General features: G+C 37.5%; 1 protein-coding gene across 1 annotated transcript in view; it reads left to right on the top strand.

Moving 5' to 3' along the window:
* The first annotated feature begins 2,499 nt into the window (after window positions 1-2,499).
* Window positions 2,500-25,964, top strand: part of NECAB1 (N-terminal EF-hand calcium binding protein 1) — a 280,254-nt gene continuing 256,789 nt past the window's right edge. Inside the window, exons 1-2 of the mRNA XM_081258474.1 lie at window positions 2,500-2,741; window positions 13,364-13,388. Coding sequence (XP_081114600.1) covers window positions 2,643-2,741; window positions 13,364-13,388 — 124 coding nt within the window. The 5' untranslated portion in view covers window positions 2,500-2,642. The remainder of the gene's footprint in view (window positions 2,742-13,363; window positions 13,389-25,964) is intronic.

Here is a 25,964-nt window from a genome sequence, read left to right on the forward strand (position 1 = left end):
CTGTATGTATAGTACAGATCAGTTCAGTGGTTCTTAATCTTGGCTGTACATCATAATCACCTGGGAAGCTTTTCTTTTTTAAACACGGATGCCCAGGTGCAGCTGCGTGCTAATTGAATATGAACCTAGGGGTGAAGCTCAGGCATCAATTTGTTTTTTCTGTGTGTTTTTTTTAAAGCTCCTTATTTTTGTTATATATTGTCACAAAACAAACACATACCAAGACTTATTTGTATAAAACAGTAACCATTTTATTATGCGCCTGAATTCTGTGGGTCAAGAATTTAGACAAGGCATGGCACTGATGGTGTGTCTCTGTTCTATGATATTTGAGATCTTGGCTGAGACAACAAAAATGGCTAGGTGTGTCTCAAACAGCTATGTGCTGGAATCATCTAGAGGCTTCTTTATTCACTTTTCTGCCACTTAAGCTGGGATGACTCAAAGGCTGAGTTCAGATAGTACTGTCAGCCAGGATGTCTAATCTGCTCCACCATACAGCTTGGGCTTCCTCAAAGCATGGTGGCTCAAGGTAGTTGGATTTCCTATAGGAATCCCAGGGCTCCAGGAAAAAATATTCCACTGAAAAAGGTGGAATTATGAGGCTTTTTATGTACCTAGACTCAGAAAGCTTAGCATCAATTTTGCTGCATTTTATTCATTGAAACAGTCACAATCCTTCAGATTCAAGGGGAGGGGACTCACGCTCTACAGAAAGAGTGCCAATGAAATTGTGGCCATAACAAAAGTTGCCATACACCCCCTGGTAATTCCAATGTACAGCCAAAGTTCAGAAGAGCTGGATCCATTTCTTGAAAACACTAATCTACAGAGCAGGGCTGGGACTTGGGTGAGGCGAATGAGATACCTAGGGTGCAAAGGCAGTCACTCTCAGTAGTGCAAGTGCATCATGCAAGCGCAGGGTAACACCTCCTTACATTTTGTACCCAAGGCAATTTATCGGTCTCACCCTAGTCTTGCCCCTGATACAGAGCACCAGTGTATGAATCATGGGTGAAAGAAGGACTTAGATTCTTGGGTCTCATACTTTGATATTCTGATTCAGTAAGCCTGTGATGTAGACTGGGATTCTGTATGTTTTCAGAGATTCCAGGAGACTAATTACAGATTTCCATGTACTTTCCTGGGTGCCATGCCTTTGCTCATGCTGTTCCCTCTACCTGGAATTTTTTTCCTTCTATTTCTATCAACTATGGAATATCTACCAATTTTTATGATCTAAGATCAAGAGTATTTCAAATACTACCTCTTTTATCAAGTCTCTCTTGGTCCCATAAGCTAAATCATAAACTGTTCCTCCTACGAAACCCATAGCACTTTTTTATATGCCTTAAGGAACTCACATTTTGTCCTGGTAGTTTGTGCACTTGTCTTATAGAAAGAACATGTTCTCTTTCCTTGGAGGTCACCAAATGGAGATCTGGATCCACCCCATCAATTCTCACAGGCAGAGTCTTGTTTGAAAAAAAAGTGCTATTTTCTTTGACTCATCTTGCTCTGAGACAGTTCAACTTTGTAACCCACACAGCAACTGGCATGTGCTGTGCACATTTTAGAAGCCCAATAAACAGTGGATATGTATCCTGATGGAAGGTGAGATTACCATTTTTGCAGACCTCAAATGTTGAATAATTGCCCTCGCTTACATTCTTAAGCATAGATAGGTATTGCATCCTTTATTGTGACTTCACCTTTGGAAAACTTGCTTGAATATTACCTGACAATCTTTTCCCCACAGAGAACTTTTTTTTTTCTTTTTTTTTGATGCTCACTGTATGCAGAGTCCATACCCTTGACCATGACACTACCACATTTAAGCCACAGAACCCTTTGAGGTAAGCACTGCTATTGTGATTCATTTTCCTGATGAGGAAAACAGAGGCTAAACGATTTAGTAACTTGCTAGATCACAAAATGACAAATTAACCAGGGCAGGTTCTGAACCAGGGCAACCAAGATTCCAAAAATGTGTGATTTTATCCTCACACCAATCCAGCCCCTCTTTGGTTGGTGGTATCCATTTACCTGTCTTTGGGGAGGGTAGGAAAGACAGGTACACTTGTTCAAAAGCAAAGTTGGCAAAACCTCTTGGAATCGCTCTAACTCATACGGTTTCTACCCGGGGTGAGCTTAGGGGCGTCCTTACTTTGTGCTCTTGCTTCTCAAGACAGCTTTCCATATGTTCCCCCTCTCTGTCTGGTCTACCTCCTTTCTCGCTGCATGTGGGACTGTTATGGAGTGGGCAGATACCTCAGTGTTACATTCAGCCAAGGTCGATGGTGGTGCAGGAGGGGGTGGGGGGACGGTCAGAGTCCACTCCCACACAAAGTGGAGCAGCGCTTTGCTACGTGCAGGGATGAGACATCCAGTCGCTGCAACCAAGAGAAGTGGGGGAGGCGCGAGTTAGAGAGCGTGGGAGCGCGGGGGGGGGGACAGAGGTAAGGAGGGGGAGAGCGAGCCAGAGAGAGACAGGAGTGAGGCTCGCCGCCGGGAAGCGAACACCAGCTCCGGATCCCGAGCCCAGCAGCGGGCGGGGCAGAGACGGCAGTGCAGCATCCTTTGCCTGAGCCTGTGCAGACGCCGAGCCCCACTCCCGCTCCCAGCCGTCAGGGCTCCCAAGAATGGAGGATTCCCGGGAGACGTCGCCGTCCTCCAACAACTCCTCGGAAGAGCTCAGCTCTGCGCTGCAACTGTCAAAGGGCATGTCGATCTTCCTAGAAGTAAGTACAGAGGGAAGGTGTTAGATCAGTGCCCCTCCCCGCCCCCACTCACCGCCAGCGTCTTTTCTCTTACTCGGGAGCAGGGGTGTCGGCCCAGGAGCTGATCAGCCAGTGTTTTGCCCCCAGAACACCGGAGAGAACTACCTCCTACTTCGCTTCCCTCTCTCCCTGGTAAACCACCCAGGCAAATGCTGGAGAAATGACCACCACTCAACTAGTAAAAACGGCTGTCCCAGACCTAAAACCTGGGGCTTAACAACCTTTAATAAATTCCCAAAGTTAAATTTCTCAACAGCCTGGATTCCAATAGGGACTAGGTTTGTAAATACAACAGTCTCCATAGGGGTGGGGGAGTTGTCCCAAATCATCTCTAATGTGCTCTGTTTGCAGCACCCACCTTGCAGATTGTCTGTGGTGACCAAGGGAATCGGTAGAAGAGGCAATGCCCCGCCTCCTCCTCCAGCCCACTAGAAAACATTTTGAAAACATATTGGTTTTTCATTTTTACCAGCGGTGGCCAAGATCTCTTTCATAATGATTCTTTTTTCGCTGCCATTTCCTTTTTTCCCATTTTCCTGCTCTCTTTTTGGCCTTCTGTACCTCTCCAAGTTGTAATTACTGTCATTATCTTCATCAATTCAAGCATTTAGCTATTCTTCTTTTGGTCCTCTCCCTGGCTTCGGTATTGATTCTCTTTCTCCATTTCTCTGCTGTTGATGATCTGTTTTGTTCATTCTTTATTTCCCTTTCTCTGATATTTTTCTGCCTTCATGCTGTGGTTTCTATCTCTATAGCAGTTTTATTTCTTATTTGTTTCTCGATTTTGCTTTACTCTCCTTCCTGCTGGTCTCTATATTTCTCACCCTTTTGTTCAGCTCTTTTCTCTGCCTTTAGGTTTTGTGGTTTTCCTATCCCTCAGTTTCCTGCGGGGCACCCAGCTCTCTCAGCCCCTCAGTTGTCACATTCGTGCTGTCCCCTGAGGTAGTTTCTGGCTCAGTGGGGACAATTCTGGCATGATAAAAGATGGGCAAAGGGCATTGAAGAATGATTCGTGCTCTTTCCTCTAACCTCCTCTGAGTTATCATTTCTTATTAAAATCAAGGTGAGGGGACCAGAGGCCAAATACAGTTATTTATTTGTGGAGCAATGAAAATATGAGGAAACCAAATTATTAGTATCATGATGGTGAAGCAGAAATGATGAATATAAGGGAGAGGAGGCAAGGAGCCCTCCCAAGTTAATTTTGAATGGATTAGCTTGAATTTTTTAATTGGGAGAGAAACCCCTATCAATAATTAAACCTAGTGTAAGGCAAAAATATAGATAAGGTTCAACTTTGTTTCCTGGCAGCCTTCTCTTCTCATCACCATGCAGCTGCAATTGGGGATACAGGCATCTGGGCAGGGCATCTTCTTCCCACCAATACACATGTGCGATTCCAATTTCTTCCACTCAGTAGGACTGTTAATACCTCATTCTTAATGAGGTATTAACAATGCTAATGAGCACTCATCTCTGCTTAGTTTGGGTCAATCAGATGATGTTAAACTGGCTGATATTATTCCTTTTAAGTTTTGCCATTCAAGGCAAAAAAGCCCTTGAGGAACTAAGCAGGTAGAAGGAGGAGGCACACGGCACACCAGAGAAGGAAATTCTCAGGGACAGAGAGTCAGGACCCCTGAAAATCATCTTAGTTATAAGGTTGATGGCTAAACCGCCATGAAGTTGATTCAGAGAGAGAAAGAGGGGCTTCCATTCATTCTGAGCTGATCTTCAGCCTGTCCCCGAAGGATAACAAGTGCTTCCCTAAGACTTTTTTATTTTTCTGGAAAAAAGTGTATTTAATTTATTTAATTAATTTATTTATTACTTATTTGTTTTTCTTCCAGTTTTATTGAGATATAATTGACTTACAGCACTATATAAGTTTAAGGTGTACAGCATAATGTACACCTTAATATATCCATGATGTGCACTTACGTACATCATGAAATGATTACCACAATAAGTTTAGTGAACATCCATCATCTTGTATAGATATAAAATTTAAAAAATAGAAAGAAATTTTTCCTTGTGGTGAAAACTCTTAGGATTTACTCTTTTAACAATGTTCACATATAACATACAGTGTTGTTGATTATATTTATCATGTTGTTCATCACATCCCTAGTACTTATGTATCTTATAACTGGAAATTTGTACCTTTTGACCACCTCCTCCAATTTCTTCTCCTCCACCCCTGCCTCTGGTGACCACAAATCTGATCTCTTTTTCTATGAATTTGTTTGTTTGTTTGTTTTTTAATATAATTGACTTATACCACTATGTTAGTTCCTATTTAACAGCACAGTGAACTGATATTTCCATACATTTCAAAATGATCACCATGATAAGCCTAGTTAAGATCTGTCATACAAAGATATTACATAGTTATTGACTATATCCCCACATTGTAGATTTCATACCTGTGACTCATTTATTTTGCAACTGAAAGTTTGTACCTCTTAAACTCCCTGTGTTATTTTTCTTTCCCCCACCCCTCTCTCCTCTGTCAACCACCTTTTTGTTCTCTGTATCTATAACTCTGCTTCTCTTTTGTTATGCTTGATCATTTGTTTTGTTTTATAGATTCTACATATAAGTGATATCATACAGCATTAATCTTTCTCTGCCTGACATATTTCACTTAGCATAATACCCTCTAGGTCCATCCATTTGTCACAAATGGTGAGATTTCATTCTTTGTTTATGACATATATTTTTATATTGCACATATATACCACTTCTTTATCTATTCATCTATTAATGGCCACTTAGGTTGGTTCCACATGTTGGCTATTGTAAATAATGCTGCAATGAACATAAGGGGGCATATATCTTGTCTAATTAGTATTTTCTTTTTGTTCAGATAAATACAAAGGAGTAGAATTTCTGGATCATATGATAGTTCTATTTTTAATTTTTTGAGGAATCTTCATACTGTTTTCCATAGTGGATGCACCAATTTACATTGTCACCAATAGTGCATGAGTGTTCCCTTTTCTCCACATCCTCTCTAATACTTGTATTTGTTGTCTTTTTTGATAATAGTCATCCTAACAGGTGTGAGGTGATATTTCATGGTGGTATTGACTTGCATTCCCTGATGATGAGTGATGTTGAGCATCTTTCCATGTGTCTGTTGATCATCTATATGTCTTCCTTGGAAAAAAGTCTATTAAGATCTTCTGCCCAGTTTTTAATTGGGTAATTGGTTTTTTTTTGATGTTGACTTGTACAACTTCCTTGTATATTTTGCATATTAACCCTTATCAGATATGTCATTTGAAAATTTCTTCCATTCAGTAGATGGAGTTTTCGTTTTGTTGATAGTTAGCTTCACAGTGCAAAAGCTTTTAAGTGTATAGTACCATTTGTTTACTTTTGCTTTTGTTTCCCTTTACTGAGTAGACATATTCAAATAAATATTATTAATAATGATGTTAAAGTGTGTAATGCCTATATTATCTTCTAGAATTTACATAGTTTCAGTCTTACATTTAAGCCTTTAATTCATTTTGAATTTATTTTTGTGCATGGTATGAAAGAATAGTCCAGTTTGATTCTTTTGTATGTAGCTGTCCAGTTTTCTCAACACCATTTTCTTTTTTTTTTTGGCCGCACCATGCAGCTTGTGGGATCTTATTTCCCTGACCAGGGATCAAACCCGGGCCCCAGAAGTGAAAGCACTGAGTCTTAACCACTAGACCACCAGGGAATTCCCTTCAACACCATTTATTGAATAGGCTTTTTCCTCATATATATTCTTGCCTCCTTTGTGGTAGATTAATTGGCCATATAAGTGTGGGTTCATTTCTGGACTCTGTTCTGTTCCATTTATCTATGTGTTTGTATTTGTGCCAGTACAATACTGTTTTGATTACTGTGCCTTTGAAGTATAGTTTAAAATCAGGAAGCATAATACCTCCAGCTTTGTTCTTTCTCAAGATTGTTTTGGTTATTCGTGGTCTTTTATGTTTCCATACAAATTTTAGAATTATTTTTTTCTAGTTCTGTGAATGCCATTGGTATTTTGATAGGGATTACACTGAATCTGTAGATTACCTTTGGTTTTAACAATATTAATTGTTAATATTGTTAATATTAATTGTTAACATTTTAACAATATTAATTTTTCTAATCCATAAGCATGGTATATCTTTTCATTTGTTTATGTTGTCCTCAATTTCTTTCATGAGTGTTTTATAGTTTTCTGAGTACAGGTTTCTTACCTCTTTAGGTTTATTCCTAGGTAATTTATTCTTTTTGATGTCATTGTAAATGGGACTGTTTTCTTACCTTCTCTTTTAGATAGTTCAGTTAGTGTATAGATATGCAACAGATTTCTATATATTAATTTTGTATCCTGGAACTTTGTCAAACCCATAATGAGTTCTAGTAGTTTTTTGTGATATATTTAGGATTTCCTATATATAGTATCATGTCATCTGTGAACAATGACAAGTTTACTTCTTCCTTTTTTGTGTCAGCCTGCTGGTGGGCAGGACCAAGGCCCAGGGTGTCCTGGGGTTGGTGCTAGCCTGCTGGTGCATGGGGTTTGTGGACACTTAGGTCACTTCCATATCTTGGGAATTGTAAATAATGCTTCTATGAACATTGAGCTGCATGTATCTTTTTTAATTAGTGTTTTTATTTTTTTCAGATATATACCCAGGAGTGGAATTGCTGGGTCATATGGTAGTTCTACTTTTAGTTTTTTGAGAAATCTCCATATTATTTTCCACAGTGGCTGCACCAATTTATATTCCCACCAACAGTGTACAAGTGTTCCCTTTTCTCCATATCCTTGCCAGTATTTTTTATTTGTGTCCTTTTGGATAATAGCCATACTGATGGGTGATATCTCATTGTAGTTTTGATTTGCATTTCCTTGATGATTAACAATGTTGAGCATTTTTTTCATGTACCTGTTGGCCATCTGCATTTCCTCTTTGGAATAATGTCTATTCAGTTCTTCTGCCCATTTTTAATTTTTTTTTGATGTTGAGTTGTATGAGCTGTTTATATATATATTGGTATTAATCTTTTATCAGTCATATCATTTGCAAATATTTTCTCCCAGTGAGTAGATTGTCTTTTCATTTTGTCGATGTGTGGTTCCTTCTTTATATTTTTGGTGTATAAAATCTTTTCTGCTAGATTCCAGCCTTTCTCATCAATTGCTTCTCTGTAAATAGTTGTAATTTTGGTGCCCATAGGAAGAAGTAAGCTCAGGGTCTTCCTACTCTGTCATCATGGTCATACCCCTTCTCTGTGACTGTTCAAAATCAGTGTACAAATCCTAGTGATACTGTAGAGATGAATGGATTGAGCTATGTAAATAGGAAGTCATCATCTCTGACATAAACACCTACTTGACCCAAGTGTTCAAACTGCTATTTAAAAATAAGAGAAAAGAAGAGATTAAAATATCTTTTATTATTGTTTGCGTATGTATGATTGTTCCCAAGTTCTGTAAATAAATAGTATCAAGTCTCTGTTCTGAAGGAATGTGTACTCTATAAATAGGACAGCCTTGTCTTTGTATATTTATTTCTGTAATTTAAAAATAAAAATAAAAAACTGATTTCACATGATAGGTGTTGACATGCTTTGTTGCCAGTAAAACAGTTGAGTCTACAAAAAACTGCCACTGGATTTTATCTTGAAAAGAAAAGATTTTGTTTACACTTTTCTTTGAGATATTTTGTGAAAAATCTAGCACTCTGGTGAAATAGGTGATTGAAAAAGAATTTGTTATTTAGGGACTTTTGAATTATTTATTTCTGGATCATATTGCTTTTAGCAGAAAAAAATGTGGAATATAAATACATAATTTTATTTGATCAGTTTTACTGTATTCTAGTAGCACTGCTATGAAAGGTTACTTTTTGAATTCTACTCAGATTATAATAAGTAGTCGATATATATTCCCTTTTCCAAAGAGGAACAGAAATGAAATTAATTAGAGGCTTCTGCATCACACAGACTAATTTCTAAATTTGAGGAAAACTTTGATTTTCAGTGTTTATATTCCAGTGTCACTGCAATAATCATTCCTCTAAGAAATTATTTAAACTACTTTTGAGGATACTGTTAATGATATGACTGTATATGTCCAACTGGTTAGAAACTAGACATAGATCAGAAAATCCGGGAGAGATTTATCGCAACTGTTGGCTTTTGTTTCATTTTCCTTATCTCCAATTCAGCAATAATAATGAGTATGATATTTAATGTAAATGTTATTGTGAGTATGAACTGACAGTTCATAGTATAGAAAACTGAGGAAAAAAAGGATATGTGTTATGTAAATTTGAACTACTCTGTTACATCAGTATTCCATGTTGAATGTGTAAATAACAGTAACAAAACTCACAAGCAAAATTTTATAAATCTAATTTTTATGATTTTCTTTCTAAAAAATGTCAGAATTGAGTATCAGTTCATCATAAATACTCTTTAATATCTTATTGGGGGGGCTTAGAAAACCTAGTGCTGGTACCAACTCATGGCTGTGCACTGAGGCTGCTGCAGTGCATTTGCACAGGGCACAACTGCCAGCCACTGGACGGGGCTGAACTGGTTCCAGTGTGCAGCAACACGGAAGCACCTGGAGGATTAAAATTATTTTCCCTTTTACATCCATATGCTATCTTTTTTAAGGTTGCTGCATTAGAGATAACAGAGAATAAACTCTAATTTAAAATACTAGTCTGTATAGCATGTGGGCCCTCTTTTGAGTCATCAGTCAACTCTACTACTGTGCAAAGGGAGAAAAACTAACCTTCAGCTAATCCCCGAAGGCAAGATGAATCCCAAATGAAGTTAGTTGCAGTTTTACCCATTTGATGCTGCAGCCTTCTCCCAAACAGATTTCCTTTGATTTTTAACTGGAAGGGAAGTGGTGAGGTAGAAGTGGAGCCTTAAATGTTGTGAAGGAGAGAGATGACTTTACTGTTTTGTCTTCCATTCCTTCCTCTTAGCAAGCATGCACATCCATGGACACCCAGAACAAAAGGCACATTCCCTCGATGGTCAGAGACTTTGTGCAAAAGAGTAATCTTTTCTGCTTGCAAAGATACTTAATTCCAATGCCCTGTATATATTCATCTGTAGAGAGGACTGTCAGGGCAGAAACAGTTTTCCAGGTACAGTGGTTCTGTGACTGAATTCTGCTACAGTTACCCCTCCTATCTTGCCTAGCACACAGTTGTTTATTTGAGTGAGATTAATCACAGGCACAATTTTTAAGTTGATATTGTCCAGTTGGGACAATGGAAATTAACCCATCACTATCTACTTTAATGGCAATGTCACTCTACTAGATTCAGGAAGCAGCAGAAATAAGGAAAACTTAGTTTTTACTGTTATCATACATTATAAGTTATAAATTATTTTCCTACACGGCCTACATTAGGCAAAATTAAGAAGACAGTGCCCACTTACCTGCATCCTATGTCAGGGTGACTAATCTCCTGGTAGCAAAACTACCTGTGAGATGTCCAGGCCCACACACTAGGACTCACCTACTAGTTCTTCCTTTCTGGATGGTACTCCATGTTCTGGATGAGTCCCTACTCCCTGCCCTATGTCTCAGTTTCTCAGGAGTCTACTAAGTGACTGATAGCTCATCTCATTACCTAATTAACCTGGTATATGAGAGGAGGCACTTAGCAAACATTAGTTTAGTGAATGGTAATGGTGTTAGTGTTTTATGCCTCCAAGACAACATTTTCATTTTAATACTTGCCTTTGATAACTTAAAATGAAAAAGGAAGAACCTCAGTCAAGGCCATTAAAGAATATCTTTCAAGGTAAAAGATGCTATTTGATAAACCTCAAAGGGTTTCAAAAACATAGCACCACCTGCATTAAGCTTTAAGTTTGGCCATGATATTTAAATCTATTTACTATCTTGTGATAGCAACTAGTAAGATTAGCTGACTCAGAGTACTATGGTAGCGTAAAATAATGAACTCAATTCTCATTCACAGTACATTTTTTATTAGTCTGAGAGCTCAGAGGAAAAATCTGCAGCAGAGACACTTCTGTTCATATTCAATTACAAAGAACTATCTTAATAACGAGTGTCTATCTTAATTTCATCTATAAGAAGCTGAATGCTATTTAAGATTGTTCTTTATGAAATGAAATGTTAGAAGTCCTGGGTCTAAGTCTCTGGTGTTTTGTTACTCCTATTTTACTCACTTCAAACTCATAAGGGTACAATAGAGCTTGAAATAGAATCTTAGAGTATATCAAAGGTAAGAAATAGACTGTGTTTTATGTATCCCCAACTCTATGGCTTCATGTTTCAGAGGAGAGAAAGAAGCTGGTTATGATGGAGAGATGGATTCACAAAATCTCCACTAGAAATTACTTCCAATATGGTGAAAAGGAATCTGTGCCTCATTTTGCTCTAAACATGGAAACTTTTACTATTGAAAGCAGTCCTCCTGCACTAATTAAATAAATTTAGTTTAAAAAAGTGCACTTTTTATTCACTCAAGTCAGGGTGATACATATCTGTTATTGGAGATTTTTCACAGGAAAGGTTTTTAGCAATAATATTAGTATTTTATAATAAAAACACATTGTAATAATGATTAGATTTAGCCATACTTCATTTCCATGAAATCAACAGAAGGCAAGGAGGATCAAGTCTGTAGTGGAAAGCAGTAAAACAGAAAATTTTGGTAATAAAAATTATTGCTCATGTTTCAAGCTAGCCACCAAGAAATGATAACCTAAATATAAGAGTAGCTCTTGTTATTTAACCATAACTATAAATTTCTCAGGAAAAAAATAATCCTTAAATGCCCCTTCACTTAATTAAAGCTTGTCTTTGCAATATGGTAAAGGGACATTTTCTTTGGTACTGTGTATAACATAGCTGTGTATTATATTATCCAGATATTTTTCTAGCAGTATACAGTATCAGGGCTAATTTGATTGCTGTTAACAGAAAAAAATAACCCAAACTATCTTAAGATTTTAAAAAAATAACAATTTATTGACTCTTGTAATGAAAAGCAGAGATCATCTTTTCAGGATGGCTTGATCAGGGGCTCAGAGGGTGTCATCAAGATCCAGTTTCTCTAAGCCTCTGGATACTCCTTTCTTTAAGGTTAGTTATTTCCAGGTTGTATATTATATTAACTTCCTAAGGCTTTTATAATAAAGTACTAAACAAATGGTGGTTTAAACAACAAAATTTACTCTCTCAGTTCTGGAGGTTAGAGGGGTGAAATCAAGGTGTGGGTAGGACCATACTCCCTTTGAAGGCTCTAGGGGAGAATCGGTTCCATGCCTTTCTCCTATCTCCTAGTTGTGACCATCAGCCTTTGGCATCCCTTGGCTTGCAGCTGTATCACTCCAATATCTGCCCCTGTTATCACATAGCCTTCTTCTTTGTGTCTATGCATCTCTGAATTGCTCTCCTTATAAAGTCACCAACCATTGGATTTAGAATCCAATCCAGTAAGGTCTTAGTTTGATTACAACAAAGACTGTATTTCCAAACAAGGTCACATTCACAGTTACTAGGGATTAGGATTTCAACATTTGTTTTGGGGCAATACAGTTCAACCCATGACATATTCAATTACAAAAAAGCAGCTCCTTACCTATATTTTCCTAGGTTCAAAGTCAACAGAAGATAAAGTGTTTCTCTCTTGACAACTCAAGGAAAACCATGGCTTCATTGGCTTTATTTTGCTAATTCCTGAGTAATCACTGTGGCCAGAGGAGTATGACACTCTGTTTACTAGGCTTGAGTACTCTGCCCAAACCTGGAACACATGGGCCAAGAGTGGAGGACAGATTGGTTTCCCAGAAGAAAATTAGAAATCTTTATTAAAGATACTGGATGGTCAAGCAGTTCATATTCATCAAAGACAATTTAAGATAGTCCCAGATAACAAATTAACTCATAAAAGTAAGATATACTATAGACACAAGAGCTCTTATTTATCCACAATTTATTATTTTTGTTCCTATTCATTCCCTGTGTTATTATATGATTGACTTACATTAAATAGCACATATTTAAAGTGAAAAGTTGATGAGTTGTCACATATTTATATATCTGTGAAACTTTCACCACAATCAAGAAAATAAATATATCTACCATCCTAAAAAGTTTCCTCATGCCCTCTTGTAATCCAGCCCTCTCTGCCCTTGCATTCCTACACAACCTTTAATCTGCTTTCTGTTACTATTTGCATTTTCTAGAATTTTATATAAATGGAATAATATATATTCTTTTGTGTCTAGGTTTTTTACTCAGCATAATTACTTTGAGATCTATCCAAGTTATTGTATGCATCAAGAGCTCATTCCTTTTTATTGCTCAGGAGTATTCATTGTATGGATACACCATGGCTTGTTTGTCCATTCACTTGTTTATGGACATTGAGTATTTTTAATTTTTTACTATTGTAAAGAAATATTTCAACTGGGAAAACTTTATTTTAAATTGGAATTTCTTTCATTTAATAATGGGTAAATTATGTGAGAGTATAATGTTCGCTGCAATACTTACAAAAATGGTGATAAAATGTCTCCTTTTTCTTTTCCAGATACTGAGGAGAGCAGACAAAAATGGTAAGAGCAAAAATCTACAGTTTCTATTTATTAATCTCTTACTGTTTAGATCACTTTATATAGAATAATATGGAAGAGAGAGGGGAACCCAATAAATTGACACATAAAATGTCAGTTTCTTGTACCAGTAAGAGTTTTACGCGAGTTCACAGCTCGAGAAGTATAGGTGAGTTCATCAGAAGTTAACAGAGGTATCTGCATTTGACAGGAAGATGGAATTTATGCCTTTGAGGTGAGGAGCCATCATACTTGGGCTCTGGCTTTCCCTTTTGTGTTGTGCTTTAAATTAATTTTAAAGTAATAATAACTTCTATTTGTTGAGTATCTACTGGGGTAAGTGCTTTGCATTCATTATTTCTTAGAGTTATAAGATATAGATCTGAGACTTGAATTTTAGTCTGTGTGACACCAAAGTCCAGGCTCTCAACATTGAACTTTATAGTGACCTTGGGTCTACTACACTCTAAGATGGTTACCTGGAAGTATGTATTACAGACTTATCTCTACTCCATGGCTCTTGAGCATAGCTCTCCCAGTCGAATTGTATGCACTGTGAGTGATAATCTATAGAGGCAGACAAGTAGCAGAAATCAGAAGGAAAAATTGTTTTGTCAAAAGAACTAAAGTTGAAATGATGCCTGCACAAAGTCCAATTATAAGCTGTCATAAGCAATATCTTTTGACTCCTTCATTCCACTATAAATTTTGTTCCACAGAATACCAAATCAGAGATTATTGTATTTATTCTGCTGCTGTAGCATAAGTACATAACAGAGCTATATTCTTCACAAGAGTTTCTTGACAAATATAGGGTTCAAAAAGTCCTTTTCTTGAAATCCAGTTTCTTATATATGGGGAGAAATTACAGGCAGAATCTATATCTGACAAACATGTTTTGTAGTCTAGTTGTCCATTAAGCTGCCAGATCAAGGAAAGCTTGACTGGCACTCTACAACTTGCCACACAACAGAAAATATATAAATCTAAGGAGCAATAAAATAGTGCCCCAAATCCTGATAATATTTAACTGTGCCTACCCAATTAAATGTTTTCTCAAACTATGTTGCAGTCAAAGGTTTTTTTTTTTCACTTGAACCACTTGATTAATTTTTAAGAGAGACATAATGATGATATCATCTTGTCTCCTCATTCTACTCATTGGCCTATGCCTGATAACTAGCTCCAGTGATGCTGAAAGCACAACTGAGTAGTTCATATGTCTCCATGTTACCTGCCTCGTACTTCAGCAGCCATTTTCAGCTCAGAAATACCTTGTCTCCCTCTCTACCTCTCGAGGCTACACTTTCCTTTCCTTGGACCCCAATGCTCTGATAGAGCGTCAGTATTATCTATCACTTTTCTTTCCATCAAAACTTAACTCTTTGGCAGCCCACTATCATAACCCATGATATGGGTTATGCACACGATCTAATGGATTTTAAGATAATTTCATATGTTATGCCATGTAGAGTGGTCATTGGCACTGGCAACCCCATGTGGTCCTGTTCAGTTCCATGTTTCCTCACCTGTCTCATCACCCCCATATGATATCTCTCCCCTTCTTGTTCCCTTTCCTAGTGCCCAATCCCAATGTGTTGTCAAAGATACCTGTCCTTCTGCTCTTGTTTCCACAATCTTCACCATGCATCCTCCTCTGCAGCCCTCTGAAGCATTTGGGGCTCCACGTGTCACACTTCTATGTTGTTGTCCCTGCTTTCGTCTCCACCTGCTCTGGCCTTTCAACCCTTAGCCAGCTTGAGAACTCTGAGGTACTTCTTACATTCCTGGTCAAGGCACCTTATCTGGGAAGCACTCATCAACTCCTCCAGACAGAGCTCCACCCTCTCTCTCCATACTTTGGCATGTATTGATTATTGCCCTTTGTGAGGGCCAAAATTGTTTGTTGGTGATTCTACTTCTCTAAACCAAACATGCCTTTCTATGGTAAGGAACTTGTCTTATGAGTAGACCCTATTCCTAGACAATACTAGGTGCTCAATGGATATTTGTTTAATGAATTAATAATAATTAAATACATTCTACTCCATTATCCATCTCCCTTCCATCTGTCCACTCTTCCCTCTGCCTTTCATCCCACTTTGCTCTTCTCCCTCATTCTCAGTGTAAAGTGAGGGGAGGACAGGGTCAGGCAGGTATAGGTTTAACTCACAGCTATGCCACCTAGTAGCTTTGTGACTTTGGGTAAGTAACAAACTCTGTACCCTCAGCTTTCTCATCTACAAAATAGAGATAATGACATCTACCTATGTCATGGGGTTTTAAATAATAAATGAGATAACATATGAAAATTTCCCAGGGCAGTGCATATCATATAGTAAGAATTTATACCTGCTCATTTTGCTGGTATTATTAGGATTAATGTGATCAGTATACTACTGAAAGCCTGAGTTGTTTTTGTGTTGTGGTGCTTTGGAGACACTTGGTGACATTCTAGTTATTTTTATTTCAGTGGAGTTTAGTGGGAAAAGCAGACTATTTACCATACAAGCAGAATTGAAAAACAGGAAAAGGATAGGGATAATCTAATGTAAATGAGAGGATATTAGCATAAAAAAATCTTTCTGTACCATGTGTTCATCACATTCTGTATTGGCAAATATACAGGTGCTACATGTACTTCTCACATAATAGAATACCTTATGGACTGCATAATTGGTGATGGAATAACACAGGGAATAAGAGACTATAAGCAGTATGATAGATAGCCTGCCACGGTACAGATTTAATTTTACAGTCTATCTCACATGAAAGAGAAGCTTCTGGAGAAATTGGAAAAAATAATACATGATTAGAGAGATCTTGGGGGGGTTTGGTTGTTTTTAAATCATAGACTAGGGTCCTAGACATAAAGATAGACCTTAGGGCTTCCCTGGTGGCGCAGTGGTTGGGAATCCTCCTGCCAATGTGGGGGACGCGGGTTCGTGCCCCAGTCCGGGGGGATCCCGCATGCCACAGAGCGGCTGAGCCCATGGGCCATGGCCGCTGGGCCTGCGTGTCTGGAGCCTGTGCTCCGCGACGGGGGAGGCCGCGGCAGTGGGAGGCCCGCGTGCCGCAAAGAAAAAAAAAAAAAGATAGACCTTAAAATAGTATTGTATAGCAGAGACACAAGTGCTTGAATCTAAAGAGCTTAGAATTAAACACAGAAATGCAAAACTTACTTCTATACAGGTCGAATGAAAATGGAAATGATAACATGAGCATTTGTAAAATATGCAAAAATAATTTTTTTTAACATTTTCAAAAGGCAAAATAAAAAGGCTCATTGTAATGAATAATATCATCTAATTCCTCTTGTAGATGTGCATTTGCTAAGATCTGCTGCCATCCTCGATCTACCTTTCTTGGTCAGCAAATAGGCAGGCTGTATGAATAACACTTTTGATCCCAATGTAATGACTGATCTCTTTAAAACATCATTATAGCTCTCCTCAGTGGCCTTTAGACCACTGCAATAACCTGTACATTGTAAATCTGTGAGGGCAGAGACCATGCCTATTACACATAGCACCAGGCCCACAGTGGTGAGACAAATGCCTGTCACAACATAGGTGCTCAATAAATATTTGTAACTTTATTTGTAGGAAGTGCATTACCAACAATTTGACCTTGAAAACTGAAGAAACTTAATCATATACATTAATCAAATTAAGCACTATTATTGTTTATCTGTTGTTTATTAATCAATAGTATTTGTAAAATTTAGTGAGGATATATTATGGGCTATGCCCTACACTAGATGCTTTGTATATATTGTCTTCAGTTATTATGAAAAGTCTACAGAATAGCCAGTTCAGATTAGTGGTAAGAACACAGGTTTTAGTTTTATGAGTTTGAGCAAGTTACTCAACTTCCCCTTGCCTCAGTTTCCTCATCTGTGAAAGAAGGGTAATATTACTTCTCTTATGCCTCTAAAACATTTAGTCTTGATCTTGCATATAGTAGTAATTGTACAATATTTTTAGCTATTTTTAATATTTCTCCTTTTTATAGGTGAAGCTCAGCGAGTTTAAATGATTTTTCTGGGTTATATTGTATGTTAACAGCAGAATTTTGAACTCAGGTTTATCTGACTCCAAATTTGGTGATCTTTTCACTTTACTGTATATGTACATATATATGTACCTCAGTCTACAAATATATAAATATAATTATAACCTGAATTTGCAAAGAGCTTGAATATGATATTCTGATCTCCCAATGCACTAGTTTTCTTGACTTAATGCACTAATTTTCTTGGTAATATGAAAGAATTATGACTCTTTGAATGACTAATCTACTTCAAGAAAATAATGCTGGCATTAAAACCCCTGGTCTAAGAACAGCTGTTGTTGTATATGTGTGTTTAGAAATATTTTGAAGATTTCATTGGATCATTATGTAACTAATGTTATTAGATTAAATGAGAATTTCTAAGAGTCTTTTGATTTGGTTACCCAAAGTTTGGTTTATTCCATTAAAGTGTAAGAATATGACCTCAAGTAGAGGGGTGAAACAAAGGTTCTGGTAAGGAGGAATTTTTTGAAGACAGAGAAACTTTCAGAGTACCATTGAGAGGCCAGATTCTATGTTTCCTGTGTATTAATAACAAGGCTGTCCTTTGATAAGAGCTACTTAGTCAAGTTTCACTGGCCCCCCCACTGGATGCCACAGTCCCTCTGATCTTCTAATAAGGGATATGAGACACAAATAAAGATGACAAGATTAAGGACTGGGTGCTGTAAAGTAGGATTATTGGCATAAGGCTGATTTTCTTCTCAAAATGCCTCACTATTTCTCAAACATTTTGGTGAAAATTAGTGAAACTGAGAATCAGATAGCTTATTACGTAGGAGGGTTCTCAGAGAGCTCTAGATTCATGTTTGTTCTCAGGCATAGGCAAACCTGCAAACTCTTCCTACACATCTGCCAGCTTGAAAGTCAAAGAAAAGTCTAATAAGAGTGATTCATTAAACAAACAGCAAACAAGCATACAAAAAACACCTCATACCCTAACAACGAGCCTACTGGGAGAAATGACTCATCGAGGGGTTCAATATGTGGGAGTGCATGAGTGAAAGTCCTGACTGTAATGATTTGTTTTAAATAAAAAAAAATTTTTTTATTGAAGTATAGTTGATTGACAGTATCGTTCAGTTATACATATATATATATATATGTATATATATATATATATATATATATATATATATATATATATATATATATATATATATACTTTTTTTTTTTTTTTGCTGTACGCGGGCCTCTCACTGCTGCGGCCCCTCCTGTTGTGGAGCACAGGCTCCAGGAGCACAGGCCCAGCGGCCATGGGTCATGGGCCCAGGCTCTCCGTGGCACGTGGGATCCTTCTGGACTGGGGCACGAACCCGTGTTCCCTGCATCGGCAGGCGGACTCCCAATGACTGCGCCACCAGGGAAGCCCTATATATATTCTTTTTCAGATTCTTTTCCCATGTAGTTTATACGTAATACTGTGTATAGTTTCCTGTGCTACATTGTAGGTCCTTGTTGGTTATCTGTTTTATACATAGTAGCGTTATGCTAATACATAGTAGTAAGGTTAATCCCAGCCTCCTAATTTATCCCTCCTCCCACCAATCTTTCCCCTTTGGTAACCATAAATTTGTTTTCTATGTCTGTGAGTCTCTTTCTATTTTGGAATTAAGTTCAGTTGTGTCTTTTTTTTCTTTTAGATTCCACATATAAGCAATGTCATGATATTTGTCTTTCTCTGTTTAGCTTACTTCACTTTGCATGATAATTTCTAGGTCTATCCATTTTGCTGAAATGGCATTGTTTTATTCTTTTTTATGGCTGAGTAATACTTCATTGTGTGTGTGTGTGTGTGTGTGTATATATATATATATATATATATATATATATATATGTATGTATCACATCTTCTTTATCCATTCATCTATCAATGGACATTTAATTTGCTTCCATGTCTTCATTTATTGTAAATAGAGCTGAAATGAACATTGGGGTGCATATATATTTTTGAAATATAGTTTTCTCTGGATATATGTCCAGTAGTGGAATTGCTGGGTCATATGGTAGTTCTAATTTTAGTTTTTGAAGCAACCTCCATATTGTTCTCCATAGTGGCTGTATCAATTTACATTCTCACCAACAGTGCAAGAGGGTTCTCTTTTTTCCACACCCTCTCCAGCATTTACTCTTTGTAGATTTTTTGGTGATGGCCATTCTGACTGGTGTGAGGTGATATCTCATTGTACTTTTGATTTGCATTTCTGTAATAATTAGTGATGTTGAGCATCTTTTCATGTGCCTCTTGGCCAACTGTATGTCTTCTTTGGAGAGCTGTCTATTTAGGTCTTCTGCTCTTTTTTGGATTGGGTTTTTTTTTTTTTTTTAAATATTGAACTGCTTGAGCTGTTTATATATTTTGGAGATTAATCCTTTTTCCATTGATCTGTTTGAAAATATTTTCTCCCATTATGAGGGCTGTCTTTTCATCTTATTTATAGTTTCTTTTGCTGTGCAAAAGCTTTTAAGTTTCATTAGGTCCCATTTGTTTATTTTTGCTATTATTTCCATTACTCTAGGAGGTGAGTCAAAAAAGACCTTGCTGTGATTTATGTTAAAGAATGTTCTTCCTATGTTTCCCTTTAAAAGTTTTATAGTGTACTGTCTTACATTTAGCTCTTTAATCCATTTTGAGTTTAATTTTGTGTGTGGTGTTAGGGAGTGTTCTAGTTTCATTCTTTTGCTTGTAGCTGTCCAGCTTTCCTAGCCCCACTTATTGAAGAGTCTGTCTTCTCCATTGTATATTGTTGCCTCCTTTGTCATAGATTAGTTGACCATAGGTGCATGGCTTTATCTCTGGGCTTTCTATTCTGTTCCACTGATCTATATTTCTGTTTCTGTGCCAGTACCACATTGTCTTGATTACTGTAGCTTTGAGTATAGTCTGAAGTCAGGGAGTCTGATTCCTCCAGCTCTGTTTTTTTTCCCTCAAGATTGCTTTGGCTATTCGGGGTCTTTTGTGCCTCCATACACATTTTAAGATTTTTTGTTCTAGTTCTGTAAAAAATGCCATTGGTAATTTGATAGGGATTTCATTGAATCTGTAGATTGCTTTGGGTAATATACTCACTTTCACAATATTGATTCTTCCAATCCAAGAACATGGTATATCTCTCCATCTGTTTGTGTCATCTTTGATTTCTTTCATCAGTGTCTTATAGTTTTCTGAGTAGAGGTCTTTTACCTCCTTATTTAGGTTTATTCATAGTTATTTTATTCTTTTTTTTTGCAATGGTGAATGGGATTGTTTCCTTATTTTCTCTTTCTGATCCTTTGTTGTTAGTGTATGGAAATGTAAGAGATTTCTGTGCATTAATTTTGTATCCTGCAAATTTACCAAATTCATTGATTAGCTCTAGTAGTTTTCTGGTGGCATCTTTAGGATTACTTATGTATAGTATCATGTCATCTGCAAACAGTGACAGTTTTACTTCTTCTTTTCCAATTTTTATTCCTTTTATTTATTTTTCTTCCTTGATTGCTGTGGCTAAGACTTCCAACACTATGTTGAATAATAGTGGTGAGAGTGTACATCCTTGTCTTTTTCCTGATCTTAGAGGAAATGCTTTCAGTTTTTTACCATTGAGAATGATGTTTGCTGTGGGTTTTGTCATATACGGTTTTTATTATATTGAGGTAGGTTCCCTCTGTGCCCACTTTCAGGCAAGTTTTTATCATAAATCAGTGCTGAGTTTTGTCAGAAGATTTTTCTGCATCTATTGAGATGATCATATGGTTTTTCTCCTTCAATTTGTTAATATGGGGTTTCACATTGATTGATTTGTGTACATTGAAGAATCCTTGCATCCCTGGGATTAATCCCACTTGATATGGTGTATGAGCCTTTTAATGTGTTGTTGGATACTGTTTGCTAGTATTTTCTTGAGGATTTTTGCATGTATATTCATCAGTGATATTGGTCTGTAATTTTCTTTTTTTTGTAGTATTTGTCTAGTTTTGGTATGAGGGTGATGGTGGCCTCGTAGGATGAGTTTGGGAGTGTTCCTTCCTCTGCAATTTTTTGGAAGAGTTTGAGAAGGATAGATGTTAGCTCTTCTCTAAATGTTTGATAGATTTCACCTGTGAAGCCATCTGGTCCTGGACTTTTGTTTGTTGTAAGACTTTTAATCACAGTTTCAATTTCATTACTTGTGATTGGTCTGTTCATATTTTCTATTTTATCCTGGTTCAGTCATGGGAGGTCATACCTTTCTAATAATTTGTCCATTTCTTCCGGGTTGTCCATTTTATTGGGATAGAGTTGCTTGTAGTAGTCTGATTCTTTGTATTTCTGTGTTGTCCACTGTAACTTCTCCTTTTTCATTTCTAATTTTATTCATTTGAGTTGTCTCCCTATTTTCTTGCTGAGTCTCACTAAAGGTTTTTCTGCTCTGTTTATCTTCTTAAAGAATCAGCTTTTAGTTTTATTGATCTTTGTTATTGTTTTCTTTGTTTCTAATGTATTTATTTCTGCTCTGATCTTTATGATATCTTTCCTTCTACTAACTTTGGGTTTTCTTTGTTCTTCTTTCTCTAGTTCCTTTAGGTGTAAGGTTAGATTGTTTATTTGAGATTTTTCTTGTTTCTTGAGGTAGCATTGTATTGCTATAAACTTCCCTCTTAGAATTGCTTTTGGTGGGTTCCATAGGTTTTGGATTGTTGTGTTTTCATTTTCTTTTGTCTCTAGGTATTTTTTGATTTCCTCTTTGAATTCCTCAGTGATCCATTGGTTGTTTAGTAGCATATTGTTTAGTTTCCATGTGTTTATGGGGTTTTATGTGGTTTTCTCCTGGTTGTTGATTTCTAATTTCAGAGTGTTGTCAATGGAAAAGATGTTTGATATTATTTCAATGTTCTTAAAATTACTGAGATTTTCTTTGTGGCTCAGCATTTGATCTATTCTGCAGAATATTCCATGTGCACTTGAAAATAATGTGTATTCTGCTGCTTTTAAATGGAGTTCTCTATAAATCTCAATTAAGCCAAGCTGGTTTAATGTGTCGTTCAAGGCCTATGTTTCCATATTGATTTTCTGTCTGGATGATCTGTCTATCGATGTAAGTGGAGTGTTAAAGTCCCCCACCATTATTGTGTTACTGTCAATTTCTCCTTTTATGTTTGTTAACATTTGCCTTACATATTGAGATCCTCCTGTGTTGGGTGCATATATGTTTACAATTTTTTAATCTTCTTCTTGGATTGATGTCTTGATCATTATGTAGTGTCCTTCCTTGTCTCTTGTAACATTCTTTATTTTAAAGTCTATTTTATTGATATGAGTTTTGCTACTCCAGCTTTCTTTTGATTTCTCTTTGCATGGAATATCTATTTTCATCCCCTCACTTTCATTCTGTAATTGTCTCTAGAACTGAAGTCGGTCCCTTGTAGACAACATGTATATGGGTCTTGTTCTGTATTCATTCAGCCAGTCTATGTCTTTTGGTTGGAGCATTTAATCCATTACATTTAATTATCAAGGTGTATATTATTGTTGCCATTTTGTTAATTGTTTTGGATTTGTTTTTGTAGATCTTTTTTCTTCCTTTCCTCTTTTGTTCTCTTCTCTTGGGATTTTATTACCATCTTTAGTGTTGTGTTTGGATTCTTTTTCTTTTCGTGTGTATATCTATTATAGATTTTTCATTTGTTGTTACCATGAGGTTTTGATATATCAGTCTATATGTATACATGATTATTTTATAAAGTTGCTGATTTCTTAATTTCAAATGCATTTCAAGTATCTTGCATGTGTACTCCTCTCCTCTTTTTTTTTTTTTTTTTTTTTTTTTTGCGGTATGCGGGCCTCTCACTGTTGTGGCCCCTCCCGTTGCGGAGCACAGGCTCCGGACGCGCAGGCTCAGCGGCCATGGCTCACGGGCCCAGCCGCTCCGCGGCATATGGTATCCTCCCAGACCGGGGCACGAACCCGTATCCCCTGCATTGGCAGGTGGACTCTCAACCACTGCGCCACCAGGGAGGCCCTCCTCTCCTCTTATATTTACTGATTTTGATATAATATTTTTGTGTGGATGATTTCCTACCTTTACTGTATGTTTTTCTTTACCAGTGAGCTTTCCCATTTTGTAATTTTCTTGTTTTTAGTTGTGATCTTTTCTCTTCTGCTTATAAAAGTTTCTTTAGCATTTGTGTAATTCTGGTTTGTGGTGCTGAATTCTTTTAGTTTTGCTTTGTCTGTAAAGCTTCTTATTTCTCCATCAAATCTGAACAAGAGCCTCATGGGTAGAGTATTCTTGGTTTTAGGTTTTTCCCTTTCAACATTTTAAATATATTGTGACACTCCCTTTTGGCCTGTAGAGTTTCTGTTGAAAAATCAGCTGATAGTCTTATGGGGGTTCCCTTGTATGTTATTTGTTGATTTTCCCTTGTTGCTTTTAATATTTTCTCTTTGTCTTTAATTTTTGAGAATTTTATTACTATGTATCTCTGCATGTTCCACCTTGAGTTTATCCTGCCTTGGGACTCTCTGTGCTTCCTGGACTTGGGTGACTGTTTCCTTTACCATGTTAGGGATATTTTCAGCTATTATCTCTTCAAATATTTTCTCAGGTCCTTTCTCTCCCCCTTCTCCTTCTGGGACCCCTATAATGTGAATGTTGGTGTGTTTGACATTGCCCCAGAGGTCTCTTAAACTGTCCTCATTTCTTTTCATTCTTTTTTCTTTATTCTGTTCTATGGCAGTGATTTCCACCACTCTGAATTCCAGCTCACTGATTAATTCTTCTGCCTCATTTATTCTGCTATAGTTTCATTCTAGTGTGTTTTTCATTTCAGTTATTGTATTCTTCTACTCTGTTTGGCTGTTATTTATATTTTCTATCTCTTTGCTAAGAACTTCCTGTAACTTCTTGATCTGTGCATCCATTCTTTTCCAGAGTTCTTGGATCATCCTTACAATCATTACTTGGATCTCTTTCTTGAGTAGATTTCCTATCTCTACTTCACTTAGTTGTTCTTCTGGGGTTTTATCTTGTTCTTTCATCTGAAACATATTCCTTTGCCATCTCAATTTGTCTAAATTTCTATTTGTATTTTTATGTATGTAGTAGCTTAGTTACATTTCTCAGCCTTCTGTAGGGGATGTCCAATGTGCTTCAGCAGTACACTCCTCTCTCATCACCCAAGGGCCAGGGACCAGCTTGTCCCAGGGTAGTTTCTGACCTGCATTTGCAGACTCAGTTCCACAGGCTGCAAGATGGTAGTTTCCTTCTTTTTGGTTTCTGCCCCTTGGTGGGGGAGGATGGTCTAGAGGCTTGTGCAGGCTTCCTGGCTGGAGGGGCTGGTGCCTGTCCATTGGTGGGTGGAGCTGGATCTTGGCCCTCTGGTGGGTAGGGTGGTGTCAATGGCCATGTATAGAGGTGGCTGTTGGCTCAGGAAGTCTTTAGTTAGCCTGTCTCATGATGTGTGGGGTTGTGTTCTTGCCCTGTTGGTTGTTTGGCCTGAGGCATCCTGGCAGTAGAGCTTACAGGCTGTTCGGTTGTGTCAGGTCTCCATGCCAAGGATCCAAAATGTCTGCCTCCAGCCAGAGGTCACATAGGTAGCTGCTATGTCCACCACCATCTTTTATGACCCCAGAGGGAGCCACAGCTGTGCCCTGCCTCCCCAGGAGACCCTACAAGACCATCAGATATGTCTGGTCCATGCCCCTATGAAGTCACTACTTTTGCCATGGGTTTTGAAGTGCACAAGACCTTGTGTACATCCTCCAAGAGTGGAGTTTCTGTTTCCCCTAGTCCTGTGGCTCTCCTGCAAACAAGTCCCACTTGCTTTCAAAGCCAACTGTTATGGGGACTCATCATCCTGTTGTTGGACCCCTAGGCTGGGGAACCTGGCATGAGGCTCAGAGCTCTCACTCCTGTGGGAGAACTTCCACCATATAATTATTCTCCAGTTTGTGTGTCGCCCACCCAGGTCTTATGGGATTTGATTATATAATGAGTTTGCTCCTCCTCCCTTATCATGGTTTAGTCTTTAAGTATTTGGATGTAGAATATCTTTTCTTGGTAGATTCCAGTCCTTTTGTTCAGCAGTTAGTTGTGGTTTTGGTGTGCCTGTGAGAGGAGGTGAGTTCGAGGTCCCTTTATTCTGCCATATTGCTGAAACTCCCCTGCTGAAACCTGTGATTCTCCAGTTTTAGATGCTCATTAACAACAGCCAGATGAAGAGATATGTATGGTGAGGTCCTGAACAAAGTAGCTGCTGTGGTTATGGAGTTTAGGGACCTGCACAATGGCATGTGGAAACGTTCTGGTTCCCCAACCTGGAAGCTCGATTTATTTATTTTTTTCTACAAAGTAAGAGAAAACAAATTTTATTTCCATAGTATATATATATTAGTATATAGTATATACTAGTATATTATATATATATAGATATATAGATTAATATAAAACAGTTTCACACTCATAATTATTTTTTTCTACAAAGTAGGGGAAAACAAATTTTCCATTTCTGTAGTATAGATTTTTTCTAAAATGTAAAGCTGTT

The sequence above is a fragment of the Mesoplodon bidens genome (assembly GCF_964165515.1).
Source record: "Mesoplodon bidens genome assembly, chromosome: 16".
NCBI classification, from domain to species: domain Eukaryota; kingdom Metazoa; phylum Chordata; class Mammalia; order Artiodactyla; family Ziphiidae; genus Mesoplodon; species Mesoplodon bidens.